Genomic DNA, 20,169 nt, shown 5'->3' with positions numbered 1-20,169 from the left:
GGCCAAGTAAAGGTGAAAGGAGTGTAGCGAGAGTTGAAAACCTAAAGAGGGGCGGGACCCACATCTTCCACCTCCATCTCAATTTCAGGCCAAGTTAGAGCAAAAAGAACATCATTATCTGCCCTACTGACCTTGTGTTGTCAATATGTGATAAATAAAGTCTGTTCAGTCCGAGAATCGAATGAAGGAAGTGCAGAGAAATGATAACAGGGACTGATAAGTGAACAGCCTCGTGAGCCAGATATAAGAGATAAGAGCGGTTGGTGTCCTTATCCAGTGTGTGGGCTGTGTTTATCGCTGCCCGTTAGTGTGCCCACTCTCTTTTAGTCCCACCAAACCCTCACACCACTAACACCACCTTCACTCCACACCAGCCAACGCCACCTTCACTCCACACCAGCCAACACCACCTTCACTCCACACCAGCCAACACCACCTTCACTCCACACCAGCCAACACCACCTTCACTCCACACCAGCCAACACCACCTTCACTCCACACCAGCCAACACCATCATCACTCCACACCAGCCAACACCACCTTCACTCCACACCAGCCAACACCACCTTCACTCCACACCAGCCAACACCACCTCCACTCCACACCAGCCAACACCACCTTCATTCCACACCAACCAACACCATCATCACTCCACACCAGCCAACACCACCTCCACTCCACACCAGCCAACACCACCTCCACTCCACACCAACCAACACCACTCCACACCGGTCAACACCACCTTCACACCAGCCTCAGGTAAGTGACAAATATTAACTTTCCACATATGGTGAACTAGTGGGTAAAAACTAAACCACTCTCATTGTTAAGACAACTCTAGCGTTCTGTTCCTTCTAACCCCGAGTGATTTTACTCAGTTATGCTACAAAGAATAGCCTAGAGGTGGTAAGAATGTAATATAAATAGGTAATGCAATTAAAAGGACAAATGTGTGTTCCTTTCCTCATGTGCTCAACGTCCCTCTGCCGCCACGCATGTGTACTGTGAGCCGGAGATAACAAAATCTAATTCTCTGTCGTAACCATTATTGCTTTTGGAGGATGGACACGGGGAGAGTACAGAGCCTTTCCACGCCCCTTGTTCCTCCTGCAATAAATAAATATATAAATAAAAAGATAGATAAATAAATCTTAGATGCGTGGGAAAAATTATTGAAGGTTTGTCCTTTTTCAGCAGGATGCGGAAAGGAGAGTGCAAAATTTTCCCTTATATCTAATTCCTCCTTGGGAAAAAATTAGGTTCTAATAGTGAATAGATCGTAAATAAGTCCCCACCCTTGATACAGAAGGAACGAGAACAGAGAGCAGCAGCAGTAGTAGTAGTAGCAGTAGTAGTAGTAGTAATAGTAATAGTAGCTGCAACCCCGGGCTCATCTGTCTATGAACCCAGTGGACCGCCGGCTGAAGTTACCTCACTCCTGCAGTCTACCATCTTCCTTTGGAGGGATAGGGAGAGATTTGAGGAATGTTTGTATGACCAGGCAGCAGCAGCACCTGGTCATATCGACGCCACAACGTGCAGGTGTCCTTGTCCAACACCAGGCAGAGAGAGAAGTGCAAAATCGTGCGTGTATCTAGTTCCTCCTGCAAAATCAAATCTAACCTTTGACAGTGAATATAATTGAGAATCCCACCAACAAACAATTTAATCACCTTCTCCTACTTAAATGGTTATTTGGTGCCATGTGATGAAAGTCCGTATTCTCCTCTGTTCAGAAACCTCCCTAACATCTCTTCCTTAGTAGTTTATTTTTGAATACTGCTGGTCAGTATCAGTTACGATGTTAACCTCGTCAGTCTGATGAAGTATTTTGTTTTTCTTAACATCTTTTTAAGTAAGTTCCTTCCCAAGCTGAAAGATATCGTCTGAAGGGAGCAAGAATACAGTGAAATAGGCTAATGATACAAAATGCGTTTGGTGTGATGTGGTGTAGTGTGATGTTGTGTACCGTGGTGTAGAGTGGTGTGGTGTGGAGTGATGTGGTGTGGTCTGCGTCAGTTGTGTGGCGTGATGTGTGTGGTGTGGTGTGCCAGGATGACGGACAGAGTTATCAGATGTCTCACTATTACTGATAACCCTGTACTACCGGCCCTCCTTTACACCACACTCACAGCCACTAGTCACCACACACCGCCACCACCATCACCACTAGTCACCACATTCACCGCCACCACCACAGCCGCTAGTCACTATATTGTCCACTTCCTTTCTCAGGTCCGTATTCCAGCTGTTATTGAAGATATTTATTCTGTATATTACAACTTGCTGTGTATTTGTACGCTACTTAGGTAAACTATGTCAATACCATCAACGCCGTTTCGCCGCCGCCGCCAGCAGTCTGTCCATTCTGAATTTTTTGAGTCTTGCATCTTAGGACAGAAAAGTGTGTGTGTGGGGGGGGGGAGGTAGAGAAGAAGAGGAATGAGCGGAATTGGGTAAAGAGTGAAATGATGATAACAGTCGAAGAATGAAAGTTTGGAGGCCGCCCCCATCGCCGTGACTTGAGGCGGGTTCTGACTTTCTGTGCCTCACCGCAGTTATAAATACATTATTCACCCTGTGACCAGGGGGACGCCTGCGGTGCAATGGTTAGCTTATCTAGGCCGCAACCGCAAAGCCCGAGTTCGATCCTGAAGCCGGTCAGGCTCTTGGATAAAGTTTGTATTTTTCCTTGTCTTTGTTTACAACAATGAACCTATATTTGATGATTCGATTGCTGCCTGTTATACTCTAACGAAAGATTAGTAGGACTTAGTGAGAAGCTGATTATCTGCCAAATGATCCTTGTACATAGTGGAAGTGATCTAAATCTCCTTTATGAGACCATCTCACCTCCCACACTACCTGCATTTTCTATCTATAGTGTAGTCCTATTTCCCCTGATAAGATGTTATACTTTATAATGCATTGGGTCATTTCATATCGATTAACGCCATTAGTGCGATGGCGGCTTTTCTACTCTTGCTACCTGTTTCAGTTTCACACTTCAGTTTTGGAAACTGTTGGAGAGATAGCATGATGCTGAAGTGAAGCTTTTGTTGTTGTTATTACCAGTCTGTCTGGCCGCGCAGGCCCGTCGACCGCAAGTAGGCAACCACCCTTATGGGGTCGTTCCATAGGTTCCTTACACCGTTGATGTTGTGTCTGCATCTTAGAGTCGCTTGTGCTGTGCATTTACCTAGTATGTGCGTGATGTTGCGTGGGTCTGTTCCACAAATGGGGTGCGTGTCATCTGTGATGCCACCCATCCTAAATCTATGATGGCAATTGTGTGCAGTTGTTTTTTATTCTGAATCAAATGCCAACTTCAGCTTATGATATTTTTGCAGATGACATGATGCTGAAGTGACGTGATGCTGAGGTGGAGTGTTTAGTGTGAAGTAGATTAGATGCTGAGGTGACCATGGACACCAGTGAGGATGAGAGTGAGACAGAGCGCTCGGAGAGAATTCCTCTATTCCATCACCCTTCATCCACCACTCATGGTAAGCTTCATCCTTGCCTTTTTCATTGTCCAACACCACGTCTACACATAACCTAATCTTAAACAGTTTCTATCCGCTTTAGACCAAACTTAGTGGAACGGTTGAGGGAAAGGCAAGAACGAAGTGAGTCAGTGGCGAAAACAAATCAGTCAAAAATCAAGATCACAGAGTTAGATCAAAGTTTGACGTGCGTATCCGTGTATTAAAATAATTAAAACACTTTATCTGATTTGGACCAAATTTCGTGTAAGAGTTGATGGTCAGCCAGCAGGCCTATAGTTCTCTTTTCAGACCAATAGTTCTAAGGTCAAGGCATAGGGCAAGATCAACTTAGAAAGTTTTTATCAACTTTAGAAATGAAAATGTGGAAGCATTCAGAGTAAGGCGAGAGTAACGAAATTCGATTTTAGAAACATTCATTTAGCTATCTAGATCACAGGAAAAGTTCAAAGATCAAGGTCTCACGGTAAGGTCAGTTTAAACAGTTTCGATCTTATTTAGAGTCTTCGTTTGCTCTTACCATCTGTAGAGAAGAGAACGTATATTATTATCATAGTGTTATAAAAGAAATATGAGAAGGATCAGTACATGTTGTCCCTCGCGGATAGGATAGGAGGAGGAAGATACCTGTGTGTATGCTGATGATACTTTTCGTTGCATGAAGACGAGAGGAAGCTGCAAGGTGAGCACAGGAGTGGTCACAGCACGACGGCATGTGAAATTTTGAATGATATACGACTGTGTAGCCAGATTTGCTGGTCATTATGTTGATAGTCCCCCCACTTTTATGCTTTCTCTCTCTTAATTTGCTGCTGTGTCCTACATCACCCCAACTTAAAATGGAAATAAGGACAGGAATGATACCGTAACGATTATAAAGATGTATTATTTTACTCTACACTAAGCATAGAAAAATCTTATATGTTCCCTGATGGCAAAATAAAATTATTATTGTTTTAAATTATTATCATTATTATTATTATTACTATTATTATTGTTCTTACTATTACTGTTATTATTATCATTATTATTATTATTATTATTATTATTATTATTATTATTATTATTATTATAATTATTATTATTATTATTACTGTATTTCATTCCTCTGTCAAGACTCAGCCCACCAGATCATTAACTCCAACATCAGCAAAGCCAACGGAGTTTCTTCAACCCCTGAGACCTGGACAGCAGAAGATGACTCACACAAGAAGGCCATCTCAAATCATGTCCCAACAAATGACTCAAATAATAAGGGCATCACACACGAAGTCCCAGCAAATGACTCACACAAGAAGGTAGGCCCATCTGGTGACTTAAATAATAAGGGTGCCTCTTACGAAGTCCCAGCAAATGACTCGCACAAACGGACTGGCTCTCATTCATTCCCAGCAGTTGACTCGCACAAGAAGACAGGCTTGCGTCCATTCCCAGCACCTAGGTCACACAAAAGGACAGGCTCGAATCCATTCCCAGCAACTGACTTGTACAAGACAGGCTCGCATCCATTCTCACCAGCTGCCTCACACAAGAGGACTGGCTCGCTACGATTATCAGCAACTAGCTCAAGCGTCCAAGCCCACCTCCTGCCTGACCACACCGACTTGGCACCCTCCCTGGCCTCGGAGGGGGAAACGGGTCGAGTGAGGGAGTATGTGGCAAGTCCAGCCTTTGACCCAAACTCTGGCCTGGCTCACCACTACCTCATTCTTGCTAGTCGCTCTGGTAAGCATTTGAACTCTAACCTGACCTAACCTTATTTATCTAACCTTATTTATCAACCTAACCTAAACTAGCCTAACAACCTGACGTAACCTAAACTAACTAATCCTAACCCAGTCAAACATAGTGCAGATTAAGCTGACTAACCTAACCTAACTTAACCAAACAACCTACGTTAACCTAAACTAAACTAGCCTAGTCTAAGCTAACCCAATCTAACCTAACTCGACTGGTTCATAGAGCTGGCCGTTGCACTGCTTATTCCTCAGCTAACAGCCTAACTTGATCATGTTCTTCTAACCTAATCCAGCATGTGGGAAGGGACTGACACAGAAATGGGTGTAACTCTTATTTGACGAGGTATATGTACTGATGATGATGATGATGATGATATGAGGAGGAGGAAGAGGAAGAGGAAAGACAAGTCGGTGTTTCTAATTCTGAACTGACAAAGCTGGTGATAGCTGTAAGAAAAATAATGTTAATAATCAATATAATATTAACAATTATAACAGTAGTAAAAATTATAATAATGTAAAATGTATCATAATAACTGATGGTAATACCATTGATAAAATGATAACAATGTCTAATAATTCTAAATAACAGTTACAGAAAAACAATGCGTGTAGCTCTGATGATGATGATGATGATGATTATGATGATGATGATGATGATGATGATGAAGATTATGTATATTCTGCAGGTAATGTAGAGGCGACCCAGCTGTTGCTAAAGGCTGGTGTCAGTGTCCATTGCAAGGATGAGCAGACTGACTGGGAGCCCATACATATTGCCACCTGTAAGTGAGAGAGAGAGAGAGAGAGAGAGAGAGAGAGAGAGAGAGCGAGAGAGAGAGAGAGATTTATCATTTGCTTATTTTGACATATACACACAGTTATCTAAATTTCATTTTCATGTGTGTGCGTGTGTGTGTGTGTGTGTGTGTGTTTCCATTATATTCTTACTGTCTGCAGACAGTTTTGTTCAGCTTAAGGAAGACCTATCGTGTTCACGGGATTACTCAAAGCTTTACGTAACCCTTCCAGTGAAGAGATATAATTAATAATCCTAAGCTGAACAGAATCGTCAATAAAAATTAAAATAGAATCCACTTTTTTTTTTTTTTTTAGTTCGTGACGTATATTACTTATCCTTGCATCTTCCAAACTATTTTTGTCAAAATTGTAGAGACTTTTAAACCTACAGGGTACAGCTTTCCTTCATCCCTTCATTACTAGAGCTCTGTTTAAAACTGAGTAAAGCAGTCTGTTGGTGACAAAATAAACATAACACATAATTCAGTTAAAAAGGTTGTCTCATTCCGTCCCTAGACAACAATCACGTGGCTGTGGTGGAGGCGGTCAGCGTGCATGAGGCGTGGCGGGGTGGAGTGGCAAGGGTCAAGTTGGGGGGCATCGCCTGTAACATCCTTCACCTGGCCTCTGCGGCATCCAGTCTGGCCGTACTGCGATACCTCCTCTCACACACCGTCAGGCTGGGGTATGTGTCTTCAAAATGTAATTCTTTATTATGTCCTTTTCTGGTATTTAACCTTTCTGATATCATGTCTTGTCTCTGGTATGTGTCTTTCGTGGATATATGTCCTTCTCTGGTATGGGTCCTTTTTGGGTAATTGTCCTTGAGTGTGTGTCTTACCTACGCTGAACGGAATAGTGTAAAATAGAGCAAGAACTAGACAAAAGAAACTTTTCATGGCCGCACCGACCACTGCATGATACTAAGGGGAAAAGTAGAATTAATAAGCTTGATTCGGGTTAAGCTGTACAATGGGCAGAATGTTTTTCTAAAACAACGGCCGTGCATATCGGCTCTACCTTCCCCCCCTCCCTCCCCGGGGACCACCCCACGTGGGGAGTGGAAGTCCCACCCTGCCTAACACCTGGTCCGGTCGGAAGTCTAGGACGTTTTACGGCCTTGTACTGTATACCAGTGTTGGCCGGGACCTCCAGAAGCTGGTCCGGACAGAGGTCAATCACTATAATTATTTTCTTTTCTAATACTCCCTGCAAAAGGCCTGAAACCCATTCTCCAAAAAGAAACAGTAAGCCAGAAAGCGATACAGTTGGGGACAAGCATTGCACTTGGCAACCCGTATGGGCACCGAGAAAGATAATAGAACATCGAACTGATATTGTTAAGACACTTTCATGTACTTCTTCCTTATTGCCTTATTTCTACGTATGAAAAAAAAAAAAGTTTGTTTTTGAAAAATATAACAAAAACGATTTTGTTCTGATTTAGACCAAACTAAATGCAAGAGGAGGCGGTGGCTCAATCGGTAGAGAGGTGGCCTGCAGTCCTAACGGACCCAGGTTCGAATCCCGGCTGGGGCAGGGAACAGTTTAAGGATTTGCATTTCATAAAATCAGGCTTTACTGATCTACCAGAAGACCCGCCGACATGTCGTAAAAATACCCCCGCTAATACCAATACACCAGTCCTGTATGAGACAGCCCTAGCATGTATTCAATATGGACGGTGGGTGTTAGCGCCGAAGTGATGACATGTAGAGGTGTATGGTATGTAGGAGGACTGCTGGGCCTTGATAGCAGGCTGTGAAACCTATGCCCAGAGTCGGACACATAAAAAAAAAAAAAAAAAAAAAAAAAGCCAAGGGATTAACCTATTCTTTCTGAATACACCAGGTCAAAGGTGAAGGTCACATGGCACAGCCAACTTAAACTGTTTTTACTCGATTCAGACCAAATTTTGTTGGATAGTTTTGGTGAAGGGGTCTGATTTTGAGAAAAAAATAATCAGTCAGAGTTGAAGGTCACGGGATACGATCAAATATTCATCTCTTAAACTTTTTTTAGGGGGAGGATGGGGGGAAAGTGTGTTACGCTCTGGTGTACAGCCTCCAGACACAGTGTGCGGTGACATTGTGCCATGGCTGCTAACCTTCTTGTGTGCTGGCAGACTCCAGATAGACAGCAGTGATGAAGGAGGGTGGAGCAGCCTACACCACGCCGCCTCCGAGGGCCACCTGCAGGCCCTCACGTTACTCATGCAGGCAGGAGCGGATGTCAACACTTCTGACCCACAGGTAGGTAGGAATATGAGCTCTTTCCTTTCTTTCCCTCCATTTCTGTTATTATTATATTTATGTTGTCTTTCTTATATTTTGCCCCCTTTCACTCTGTCTATTCCACACTGAGACTTGTGCCCATTTTCTGTGTTTTGATCATTTCAGTTTCTTTCTCTTCGCCAACACATCCGACCCTAGCATTTAGCAACACACTTCTTCCTTGATTTTACAGTATCTCTCCCTACATAAGGCACTGTTTGTGATCTCCTGCTCTAAGAGGGCATTATTCTCACCAATTAGTGTTAACCGGAGGAACATTAGCTATCGATCTATCCTCTTATTTTGCCTTTATTCTCTTACACGGGACTCTGTGGCTCAAATCCTTGTTATCGATGAAAGGAGCCATTTCTATGATACCTATCGCCCATGTTGCCCTGCCCTTCTAATCCACCTTGAAAATAGTCCTCGAAATTAATGCCTACAGACTACACAGAGATCAGTAATCTCTTATGATGGCGTATTTTTTCTTTTTCTTTTTTCATTTTTTCCGTATTTAGTTGCTGCTACCCCTAAACGATTTTTGTTGAAGGAAAAAACATCAACCCATTTACAGGCTGCACAAGAGTCACCAGCCTCTTATGTTCAATGACCCTTTTGTTCCTTTCTATTCTTTTTTTTTTCTGTTTTATTTTTTTTTCTCCAGACGATTTTGGTAATCCAGTAAAAAACATTAACCCAAATACAACCTGCACAAGCGTCACTAACCTCTTCAATCCAATGTTGCCTTTTTTTCTTTTTTTTTCATTTTTCCATGTTTTACTTGTTGCTACTTCCGGACGACGATGTTAATTCTGTAAAAAAAAATAATAATCAATCTACATTATTTCTTTCCCTAGGCTGAATAGATTCGTTTGAAGGTAGCAGGAATTAAAGGAAAATACATCCTCAAACTGAAGAGGTAAATAATAGGGCGTTCCATATAATCAAGGGCATAGGAAACTTTTGTAGGGGGTTAGGTTAGGTCAGGTTAGCTTGTGGTTTCATTTTCCAGTTTTTCAAGCCCCTTTCTCACCTGCCTTACCGTAAATACTTAGCCATTGATTGCAGTATTATGGTTAATTGAGAGAGAGAGAGAGAGAGAGAGAGAGTCTTAAACAAATGAGAATATGCACTTCAGCCTTCCTCCTCCTCCTCCTCCGTTTCTACTACTTCTTGTTCCTCCTTCTCCTTCTTCTTCTTCTTCTTCTTCTTCCTCCTCTTCTTCTTCTTCTTCTTCTTCTTTCTTCTTTTTCCTCCTCCTCCTCCTTCACCTTCTTCTTCTCCTCATTTTCTTTACCACAGGGGGTCACTGCTCTTCACGTGGCTGCCTACAGGGACCGCTTCGACATAGTACGCTACCTTCTGTCTCGCGGCGCCAATCCCCATATCATAGTAAAACCACTTGGGGAGGAGAGGGCAGGTAAGCCCGAGTTTTATTTTCCTTATCTCTTCTTGTCTTTCCTTCTCCTCCTCCTCCTCCTCTTCCTAATCTTCCTCCTCCTCCTTTTTCTTCTTTTATTTTTTCTTCTTCTTCCTCTTCTTTTTCTTCTTGTTTTTCTACTCATCTTACCTCAGTATGTTAAATAATGTGAACAGAACGTTTATATATATATATATATATTATCACCACCATCATCATTATCATCATCATCACCATTGCCGTTATCACCACCCTCATCATCATCACCATTACCATCATCATCACCTTCACCATCATCATCAGCAGCATCACCATCATCATCACCATCACCACCACCACCTCGGCACATGTAAAGTAACGCAGTGTACACGGTGGTCTGTAGCACTGCACAGGAAACTTAGCTGGCGATCTCCTTTGTTGCGGGAACGGCTCATGCTGCTGGTGTGGGCGTATGGCAGTAGGTAGGAAGTGGAAGAGAGACACTGGTAACGCTGGACGAAGGAAAGATAGATGAAGGAAGGATAGATGAAGAAAGACGGTGGAAGAGTAGATAGATGAAGGATGGATTGATGAAGTTCCGAAGGACAGATGAAGGAAGGAAGGAAAAATGCATTATCAACATTAGGCTCAAATCTCAACGGTATCGAGCAACAATTACTGATAGCCTTTCACTTATAAGATTATTAGTAATTATACCTCCATAACGACATATTTTGGACCCAAGCTCTTATAACTTTTTTTTTCTTTCTTACAGTTCCCTTACCTGTCATTTCCAAGGCCGTATATTCTTCGGTTGAGGAAGCTCCCTAACACTTTTCCTAAGTGATTTACTTTGTTTATCGCACCTTACTGTCTTGTTCTCTGTTACATAAATCCTTCCAATATCGCCAAATTCTGCATAAATAATTCACAAGATGATGATAACCAGACTATTCAAAAATAAATCGCTAAGGGAGAGGTGTTAGGGAGCTTTCTAAACTGGCGAGACTGTGGGCCCAAACCTGTATATTATTTGCTCTCACGAGGGTATCTTAACTTCACCCTGCAGGCGATTCAGTACAGGTGCGTGACCGTGTGATGCACATTGCTGACTTTCACGCCGGGTCCTCACTGCTGCACTGGGCCTCAGGGAAAGGATATGAAGACCTAGTGGCCGAGTTTATAGCTAAAGGACTGCATGTGAGTAGTTAAAATGATTCTCTCTCTCTCTCTCTCTCTCTCTCTCTCTCTCTCTCTCTCTCTCTCTCTCTCTCTCTCTCTCATAAACATAGATTAACGTAACCCAGATGAGAACGAGAGACCATAAATTACCTTAATCGAAGCACAACATTGTCCAACAAGTACTTGATATTATGCCAAAGCTACTTTCACGCGTAATTATAGATTTTAAAAGCGATATCTGCTCATACGACGAAAATATAATCAGTGTCGATATTTTTAACTTCCCTGTAACTCAAAACTCCCAAGTGGCAATGTAACATAACCCAGGGAATCTTACAAACTCATCTCTAAGCTCACAAACTCGTCTCTAAGCTCAAAAACTCAACTCTAAGCTCACAAACTCAACTGTAAGCTCACGAACACATATATAAGCTTACAAACTCATATCTAAGCTCACAAACTCATACTAAGCTCACAAATTCACATCTAAGCTCACAAACTCAATTCTGATCTCACAAACTCAACTCTGAGCTCACAAACTCAACTCTGAGCTCAAAAACTCATATCTATGCTCACAGATTCATTTCCAGGCCTATAAACTCAACTATAACCCCACAAATTCAACCCAACTCAGCTCTAACCTCACGGACTCAACCCTAAGCTCACAAACTCAACCCAGCTCAACTCTAACCTCACAGACTCAACTCTCACCTCACAAACTCAACCCCTCAGAAAAACTCGACGGACCGTGAAGGGAGGACTCCGTTGGGCCTGGCTCTGTGGGGCGGTCACAGCAACATCATCAGTAAATACTTCAAGCACGCGAGTCTCTCAGAGGAAGGTGTGGGGTCTTTTGTTTTCTCTCTCCTGGGGTCTTTTTTTTTTTCTCTCTCATGCTCTCGGGAGTCTGTGTTTTTTCTTTACTGGGATATTTTTGTCTTTGTCGGGGTCTTTTTTTTCTTTGCTGGAGTCTATTTTGTTTTGTTTCGTTTTTTCCTGGGGTCTGGTTTGTTCTTCTTTGTTTGGGTCTTTCTTCTTTGCTTTTTTATATTTATTGGGCCTGTTGGTTTGATTTTCTGGGATATTTTTGTCTTTGTCGTTTTTTTTTCCCTGCTTGAGTCTGTTGTTTCTTTGTTGTAATCTCTTTTGCTTCTCTTTGCCCTTGTTTGTGCCTTTTTCTTTTTTCTTTGTTGGGATCTATTTTCCTTCGGTGGATCTTTTTCGTTTTTCATTGCTGTAGTCTTTTTGTCTTTCTTTGTCGGCTTATTTTTTTTTGTTGGGGTCTTCTTTGTTTTTCTTCTTGGGGTATTTTTTGTTTTATTTGTCGGAGTGTTTTTGTTTTTCACTTTGTCAAGTCAGATTTCTGTAGTTTGGTAAAGTTAGGTTAATAATAATAATAAAATTAATAATAATAATAATAATAATAATAATAATAATAATAAACAAAAATAATGATGATAATCATATTAATAATAATAATAATAATAAACAAGAATATGAAGAAGTTGAAGAAGAAGAAAATTAAGAGTAAGAATAAGGATATGGATAAAAATAATAATACAATAGTAGTAGTAGTAGTAGTAGTAATGATAATAATAATGATATTAATAATAACAAAAATAGTAATAAAAAAGGATGGAATTCGACATGGAAGTATTACCTATATTTTGTTTTGGAAAAAAGAGTATGTACCAATATTTAGTGTTTCCTTCTAGTTTATCTGAGAAGTAAAGCAGCAGTAACAATAAAAATAACATGAATAGAAGTTAACTATGAAATATTACGTTTTTCGAGTAACAGATTATTCATCTAATATGCTATACCAGTAGCCGTGTGTGTGTGTGTGTGTGTGTGTGTGTGTATTTTGGGCAGCCGAAACTACACATTCAAATCGCACCAAAATTGGCACAAAGATCGCAAAAAAATTGCTGTGAAAAAACTTGGTCCCATCACGATTGAAAAACTTTTACTACATTTAATGAGTGATCACAATTTGATAAAAAAAAAGCTGCTCCCGGAGCCCGGCATAGGATCTCCGTAGAATTGTTTGCCCAGAGGTAGAACTAAAATAAACTGTAGCAGTAGCCGTGTGTCTGTGTGTGTACTCCGGACTTGCGTTCGGACAACTTGGGTTCCATTCTCAAAGCTGCAGATTACACGATCAATTGGTTAGCTGCAAAAAATCCAAGTGACAACGTTACACTAGAACAGCACATAAACACGAGAGCCCTCCGCAGGAGCAAGTGCGAGGGGCCCGAAGGGCCCACGAGCACTTGTGGACATCTAAGGTAGCAGAATGGCAACCCAGAGATGGAGGGAGAGGAAGAGGTGGATAGAAATCAATAGCGAATTGAATTCCAGCTCAGAGCTAGGAAAGAATACTCTGACAAGGAATAGGTCTGAGTGGAGAAGCTTGGCGGGCCTTGTTTGATGCAGGGGAGTCTCTAGGAGTGGCTCCGTTAGTCGGTCACACATTGAGGATTTTCACATGCAAGGCGCTTTACTCTTGTGAAACCGCATGCAGCCCCGCATCTATTTATGATTTCTGTACTTGTTCCATGATGATGATGATGATGAAAAAATGAGCTGTATCGTAACCTTGCCTTCTACTGTGCCACTGTCCTGGTAGTAATAAGGAGTTGTGTTACGTGTGATAGTGATGATAGTGAGGATAACGATAAATTGGTGATGATGATAGTGATGATAATGATAATGTTAACCCCTTACACCCAAAGACGTCATGAAGCCATTCATTGTTGCCGCTCCGAGGCGGTTTTATTCTACGAGCATGTCAGGACTGAAGGCCTAGCCCTGGGACCCTGTACTCTTTATAAAAAAGAAAAAATAACTTAATAATGAAGGGGTCAGTAAAGGTTCTAACTCCTCCAGTTCGAAAGAAAGAAATAATAAAATTGTCTGAAAGTAGAGGGAATATTAAAAAATAAAAAAACTCTGGAATGAAGAGATTACTAATGAAGATGGCATTAAAGACAAAAATGGTCATGATACTGATACTGATAATAATGATAACGATGATGATAGTCGTGAGGTCAGTTAAGATAAAGATGTTGATGATCATGATGGTAGTGATGTTGATGAAGGTAATGGTAATGACTGTGAAGATGCTGACAGTGATAGAGAGGAAGTTGATGAACTGATGATGATAGTGATGATGATGATGATGATGAAAAAGATGATGCAGTACATAGCGTTGGTAATGATGCTGACAATAATAATAATGATAATAGTGATACTGATGATGCAGTTGATGGTGTTAATAATAATTCAGCAAAAATATAATAAAAATGATGATGATGATGATGATGATGATGATGCACAGACAAGGCGTGGGGCGGCCTGAGCAGTGAGGAGGCGGGCATGAGCGTGGTGCGTACGATAGAGCAGACTGGGATATGTCCACTGACTTCCTGCCGTGCTGATGGCTTCACCCTGCTACACCTGGCAGCGGGGATGGGGTACTCGACCATGATGAAAAAACTACTCAATCTCGGGGTATAAGCAGAGTTTTGGTTTTCCCCAACCTAACCTAACCAAAAATTACCTAATCTAACTTCAGCTAACGTATCCTAGTCTATCCTAATATAAACCAACCCAACCCAACCTACTATAACCCATCCCAACCCAACTAAACCAACCTAACAACCTCACAACATATTCCAGCCTATATCAATCCAACCAAACTTGACCTATGCAAATCCAACCTAACCTAACTGTATCTAACCTGACCATACACCTCATGCCAGCCTAAACAAACCTAACCTTATAAACTTCTGTACTGATCCTCGTAACTTTTCTTTCAGGTGTCGCCCGATGTGATTGACTCGAAGGGGGAGACGCCTCTGTTCTCCGCCATCCGCCACAACCACCTGGTGTGTGTACAGGCTCTCATCCGGGCCGGCGCCAACCTCAGCCTGTTGGATAAATACGGAAACTCCCCCCTGCACATGGCGGCCAAGAACAGCAATGTCTCGGTGACGGACATGTTGCTCACCAGCACAGAACAGAACAGGGATATTAACGTCAACCGCTGCAACTTTGTGGGATTCACGCCCATGTACTATGCCATGGTGGGCAGCAGGTGAGGGGCTCAGGCATGGGCGTAGATTCTGGAGGAAGGGTTGAGGGAAGTGGGGGAAACGAGTATATCCTGCAACAGGGTCGGTGGGAGATGTTCTTTATAACCATCTCCCCCTACAATTCAGGCAATTTGGAGGAAATGAAAAGTTAAACCTACAGTTACCCTCAAAATCTTCACATTGAAAATACAAAAAAAAAAAAAAAAGGCAAAACTGAAAGTGCAGCAAATATCATAACACCAGAAAATATTAGATAATCCGATGTAACAAACACTGCTCTTAAAATCAGCGTCAGTGTGATGATGCAGTGGCTTAGAGTAATGAATTGTGCTACTTTTCATGTCTTAGTGACACCTAATTCCTTTACATCAGGTAAAGATAAATCCAATCATTCTTCTTTTGCGTCAGCTAGAGATAATTACAATCTTTCTTCTTATGCATCAAGCAGAGATAAATCTAACCCTTCTTTTACATCAGCTAGAGATAAATCTAACCCTTCTTTTACATCAGCTAGAGATAAATCTAGTTTTTTCACGTCAGGTAGAGATAAATCCAGACCTTCTTTCACATCAGGTAGAGGTAAATGCAACCTTTTATCTTTGGTATCAAGCAGAGATAAATCTTTTCACACCAACCCTTCTTTCGCGTCAGGTACGACATTGTTCAGCGGTTCCTAGAGTTCAGCCTCGAGCGTCGTGTACACCCAATGGCCACGGACAGAGAGACCCTTCTGCAGTTCTTCACGGAGCGTAATAACCTTGGCCAGTACGACAACGCGGTGGTGCGGATGCTGGAGTGCGAGAAGCTCCTGCACAAATCCAAGCCCGATGCGGAGACCTGCCTTAGAGCCCAGCTGGGGACCACGGAAACCAGGTACCGCATTTATAAAAGCTTTCATGAACTTGTCTTCTTTATGGGAAGGAGGTTACAGAATATGCAAAAGCTTTAATGGATTGTGTATGGGAAAAAGAAGAGAGCTAAACGAACTTGTGTTAAATATAAGAAGAAAAAGAAGGAGAAAAAAAAAAAAAGTTAAATTCATGCTTGCCACTCAACCAACTAACAAACACCTTCTAGATCAATACATAATGCTTACTTATCCAGATGGGTAACACAGAAATGGTCAGTATCCTCTTAAGTGTGAAGACAATGAGAGAATAAGATCTTCCTCTTTGTTCTTCCAAATACATATCTTAGTTATGACAAAATCTTACCCTATGCTATATTATTTAGCGGGAAGAACAAGGAGAGGGGAATACGGAATCTTCCTAAGCTTCTTGTTTTTTTCTGAAAATAAGAATAAAGAAATAACTAACGAGAGGAAAACTGTTTGTCTGGGCCGAAGTTGCTACTGTAAATAAATTTCTTTTGCTGTCACTGATCTGCGCGAAATAAGCTGGAAGAGGACAACAATTTTGTCCAAGTTAAAATGAAAGACCTGTAGTATTATTCAAGCTGTATTTCTTCCACCTTAACTTGATCTAGAATTTTTCCTTTTGCAGCTTATTTCGCGTAGCTCAGTGGCTGAATGCGATGATACTGTGGCTCTGCATCCTTTCCATGGCACTTTTTCCTGACTAGCATTCTACTCCCGTGCTAATCTCCTGTTACAGTTCAACATTCAAGACAGAGAGAGGATAATTCTAGGCCAGGTTAGGGTAAAAAGGGTACAGCTATATGGTGCCATTCTCTCTCTCTCTCTCTCTCTCTCTCTAACTAACTAACTAACTGATGTCCTTTCTACCTCAGTTCCAAGGCTCGTGACCAACTTCAGGCCATGTATGAAGTGACGAAAGTTCAGAAACACTGCTGGAACTTCTGGTTTGTGCTCTCCCTCTTGCTGATGCCCTCTGTACTGTACTACCTCGATATGTACACCGACCTCTTGCTGGCTGTGGAGTACTACCATGATTACAAGTACTTCAGTAACTCCTCGTCTGTGGAGGCTGCTAATGCCTCAGACTCCCTCCAGGGTTGCTATGGTACTAATGTGAGTCATTGATATATATTGTAATTTAGGTTAGGTTAGGCAAAGTTAATATTGTTAGATTTGGTGAGGTTAGGTTAGGTAAGATTAGGTTATGTTAGGCTAGGTTAAGTTACTCTAGTTTTGCTTTAGTTTTGGTTTATATTAGAATCTTGGTTACGTCAGGATAGCGTGTTACTCCTGGTCTGCTTAGTTTTGGTTTAGCTTGTTTTGGTTTGCTTTGGTTAGATTATATTAGGTTAGATTAGGTTAGGTTCACTTTGGTGTGACTGGTTCAGGCGAGGTTAGGTCAGGTCTCACAATATCAGTAGACCCCTTGTTTGCTCTCTCTCTCTCTCTCTAATCCCCCTCCTCCTCCCCCTTCCCCTCCCCCTCCCACTCCCCCTTCCCCTCCCTCTCTAACTCCCCCCCCTCCCTCTCTCTCTCTCTCTCTCTCTAACCCCAACCCCCTTCTCTCTCACCCCTACCAGGAGAATGACACCTCCTTCATGAGCATCTTCTACGGCATCACCCACTGCCAACTCAAGATCAACTTCGTCCTCACCCTGTTCTTCATCCTCTTCCCCTTCACCCTGCTGTCCATGTGGAACCTCTACATCCATGTCACCCAGCCAGACATCCTGCCAGTATTTCAGGTGCGGTAGGTATGAATGGAAGAAGATAATGGAGAGGGTTTCCTAGTAAAAATGATTTCTCTAAATGTTAACAGAATCACCTGAAGTTAGCAATAATGATGATGATAATAATAATCATAATAATAATAATAATAATAATGATGATGGTAGTAGTAATAGCAGTAGTAGTAGTAGTAGTAGTGGTAATAATAATAATAATAATAATAATAATAATAGTAATAGCGATAATAATGTCACTGGACTGAAGTAAGTAATATCGTATCTAAATACTTCCCCACACAGAGGCTCCCCAACCTCTTACGCGTGTCTTTGTACGCCCTGATATTCCTCACCCCCGTGGCCCCCATCATGGTGTACTTCGAGAACACTTACGCCCAAATTAAGTACATGAACTTCACAGCCAGGCAGATGCAAGAGGTGAGAGAGAGAGAGAGAGAGAGAGAGAGCATGTGCATTTCTTAGTTGAGGAGATGCAAGAGGCAAGCAATTAAGAGTTATTTTCCTTGCGCGCTAAGCATCTCAAAGACCTAGGAAAGAGTCTAACATATATCCTTAACGTATCTTTAATTTCAGGTTTGTCTTTCTGTACCTTCATCTCAAGTCTCTTCTCAGATATTTCCGTCATCGCTGTTGTAGAAGGCCACTAGTCTTCTAATGCTTATAATAGTGGTGTTCCTGCCGCTGAAGAGGGAGGCTTTCACGTGATGGCACTGATATAATCAAGCTTCTCAACTGTCTGGTTGTACAAACGTCGCTCAACTACTTCCTTATCCCCCATAAGGAGAGCTACCGGAGAAGATCAACTTAAGCCTGCAGTACACAGGATTCACGTTTCTGATGAACCTGGGGACACAACTACAGCAACCACTGTTACTCCTAAAGGTTCTGGCCTTTTACGAAGATTCTTCCTCCTATTCATCAATGACCTTTAGAGCTGTACAGTTAGTCCAAGCCACTCATTCGCTGAAGACTCCACCGTTCACTTTTCCACCCGTTGTTCACGAGAGTTACGGGATGGGGCTGTGACATACCTGACTTTAAATATGTCTCTTATTTAGGGATGATACAAATGAAACATCTTTGCTTTACAGCAAAGCCCGTAAATCTTCCTTCCTCCATCTTTCAACTCGTTGCTGTCTTTAACATGTTTATCTTCTTATCATCAGCAACACCCAACTTAAACCTTCATCGTCTTTAAATATCCTAGATGTCTATTTCTCTTGAGTTACTTAGGAAAAATCACATCTTCTACTGCAAAATTAGCATTACGAGTACAAGGGTGAGTTGGGCTGAACGAACTGTGTGTGTGTGTGTGTGTGTGTGTGTGTGTGTGTGTTACTCTGTTCATTTGCTGACTTAGTATGGATGTCAAATACGTCCCTGTGTGGAGAACAACTCTCATTCACTGTACTTATGGACTCTCAACTTCCATCCTTTCCCCATTACTTCAATTACGCTGCACACGTCTACCCACTCACTCTCATCTCTGTTCTATCGAAATCACTAATGCAACGGGTAATATATACTTTGAGTCTTTCATGAACGGAACTGGTCAACTCTGGAATTGTCTTCAATCTGTCTTTCCCACTGCTGATGACCCTTTTTTTACTTTTTTAATCCAGTGTGTCCAGGATCTTGATCACCTTGTTCTTGGCTGTTCTTTAACACTCTTTCGAATGGTCATGTTTTGCAGGCTCTCAGTCTTAATTCCTCCCTTTCTACATTAAAAATACACACCACTCACCCACACACCACTACCTGCACCGCCACATCACCTCTGGCACAATACCCTCATCACATTACCCACACCTGCAGTTCCACATCTTCACCTCCAGGTCAGTCAAATACTGAAGTCCTTTTACTTCCCCTTCCTCCGTTTTCATCAGCAACTTCGTAAAACGCTTGAATGTTACATAGTGATTGAGGTACAGGTCAACATTTTATCTGCGGTTGATGATTTGCACATAGTTTCGTTACGTTTCATTCAAGCATACACGGTGAACGAGGGAGAAGAGGCGAACTCACTTTATAATTCAACCGCAGAGACGAGCAAAAATTCGCCAACAGCCCTCTCCCAGCATCGTGACTTGCCTTTCACATTTCTCATTCCTCTCCAAACGGCAGATATTATCCTTCCTTCTCGTACTCATGTTGTGTACTTCGTATTGTCATCACATAAAAATAGTTCGTGTCACACTTCCCATTACCACAGCCAGGAAGAAAAAATGTCGGCAAACTTTCCTTCGTAATTGTACCATGTCTCATGAATCTACCATACATTTACAGGTGGACCTCAAAACCCAGCACCAGCCCCTACACGCCCAATCCAGCCTGCGCGACGAGGTGAGCTATGACTTGAAGCACGTTGCCCAGGTGAGGGTGGCAATTACTAACGTGATGGAGGCCACGCTGGAGTCTGCCTTCCAGCTCATTCTGCAGCTGTACATTGTGGGCACCAGATATAATGAGCTGGGCAAGGTACTGTGGACTCTTTCTCTATCTCAGTATGATAAAAATCATAATTAAAATAATGATAATAATAGTAATACC

The 20,169-nt window shown here is 42.0% G+C and overlaps 1 protein-coding gene across 1 annotated transcript in view; it reads left to right on the top strand.

Moving 5' to 3' along the window:
• Nucleotides 1-3,424: 3,424 nt before the first annotated feature.
• LOC145413394 (uncharacterized) overlaps nt 3,425-20,169 on the top strand; it is a 28,522-nt gene continuing 11,777 nt past the window's right edge. The window contains 15 exon segments of the mRNA XM_080283083.1: nt 3,425-3,506; nt 4,623-5,231; nt 5,935-6,030; nt 6,563-6,731; nt 8,172-8,298; nt 9,622-9,739; nt 10,797-10,918; nt 11,633-11,741; nt 14,241-14,413; nt 14,722-14,999; nt 15,649-15,870; nt 16,747-16,987; nt 17,455-17,619; nt 17,902-18,036; nt 19,906-20,097. Coding sequence (XP_080139209.1) covers nt 3,425-3,506; nt 4,623-5,231; nt 5,935-6,030; nt 6,563-6,731; nt 8,172-8,298; nt 9,622-9,739; nt 10,797-10,918; nt 11,633-11,741; nt 14,241-14,413; nt 14,722-14,999; nt 15,649-15,870; nt 16,747-16,987; nt 17,455-17,619; nt 17,902-18,036; nt 19,906-20,097 — 2,838 coding nt within the window.

The sequence above is a fragment of the Coenobita brevimanus genome, chromosome 96 (genome assembly GCF_032717465.1).
Source record: "Coenobita brevimanus isolate Jiangsu-jjx chromosome 96, ASM3271746v2, whole genome shotgun sequence".
NCBI lineage: Eukaryota > Metazoa > Arthropoda > Malacostraca > Decapoda > Coenobitidae > Coenobita > Coenobita brevimanus.
Note: the sequence above shows the minus strand (reverse complement) of the source record. Positions and strands in the feature narration are given on the sequence as shown.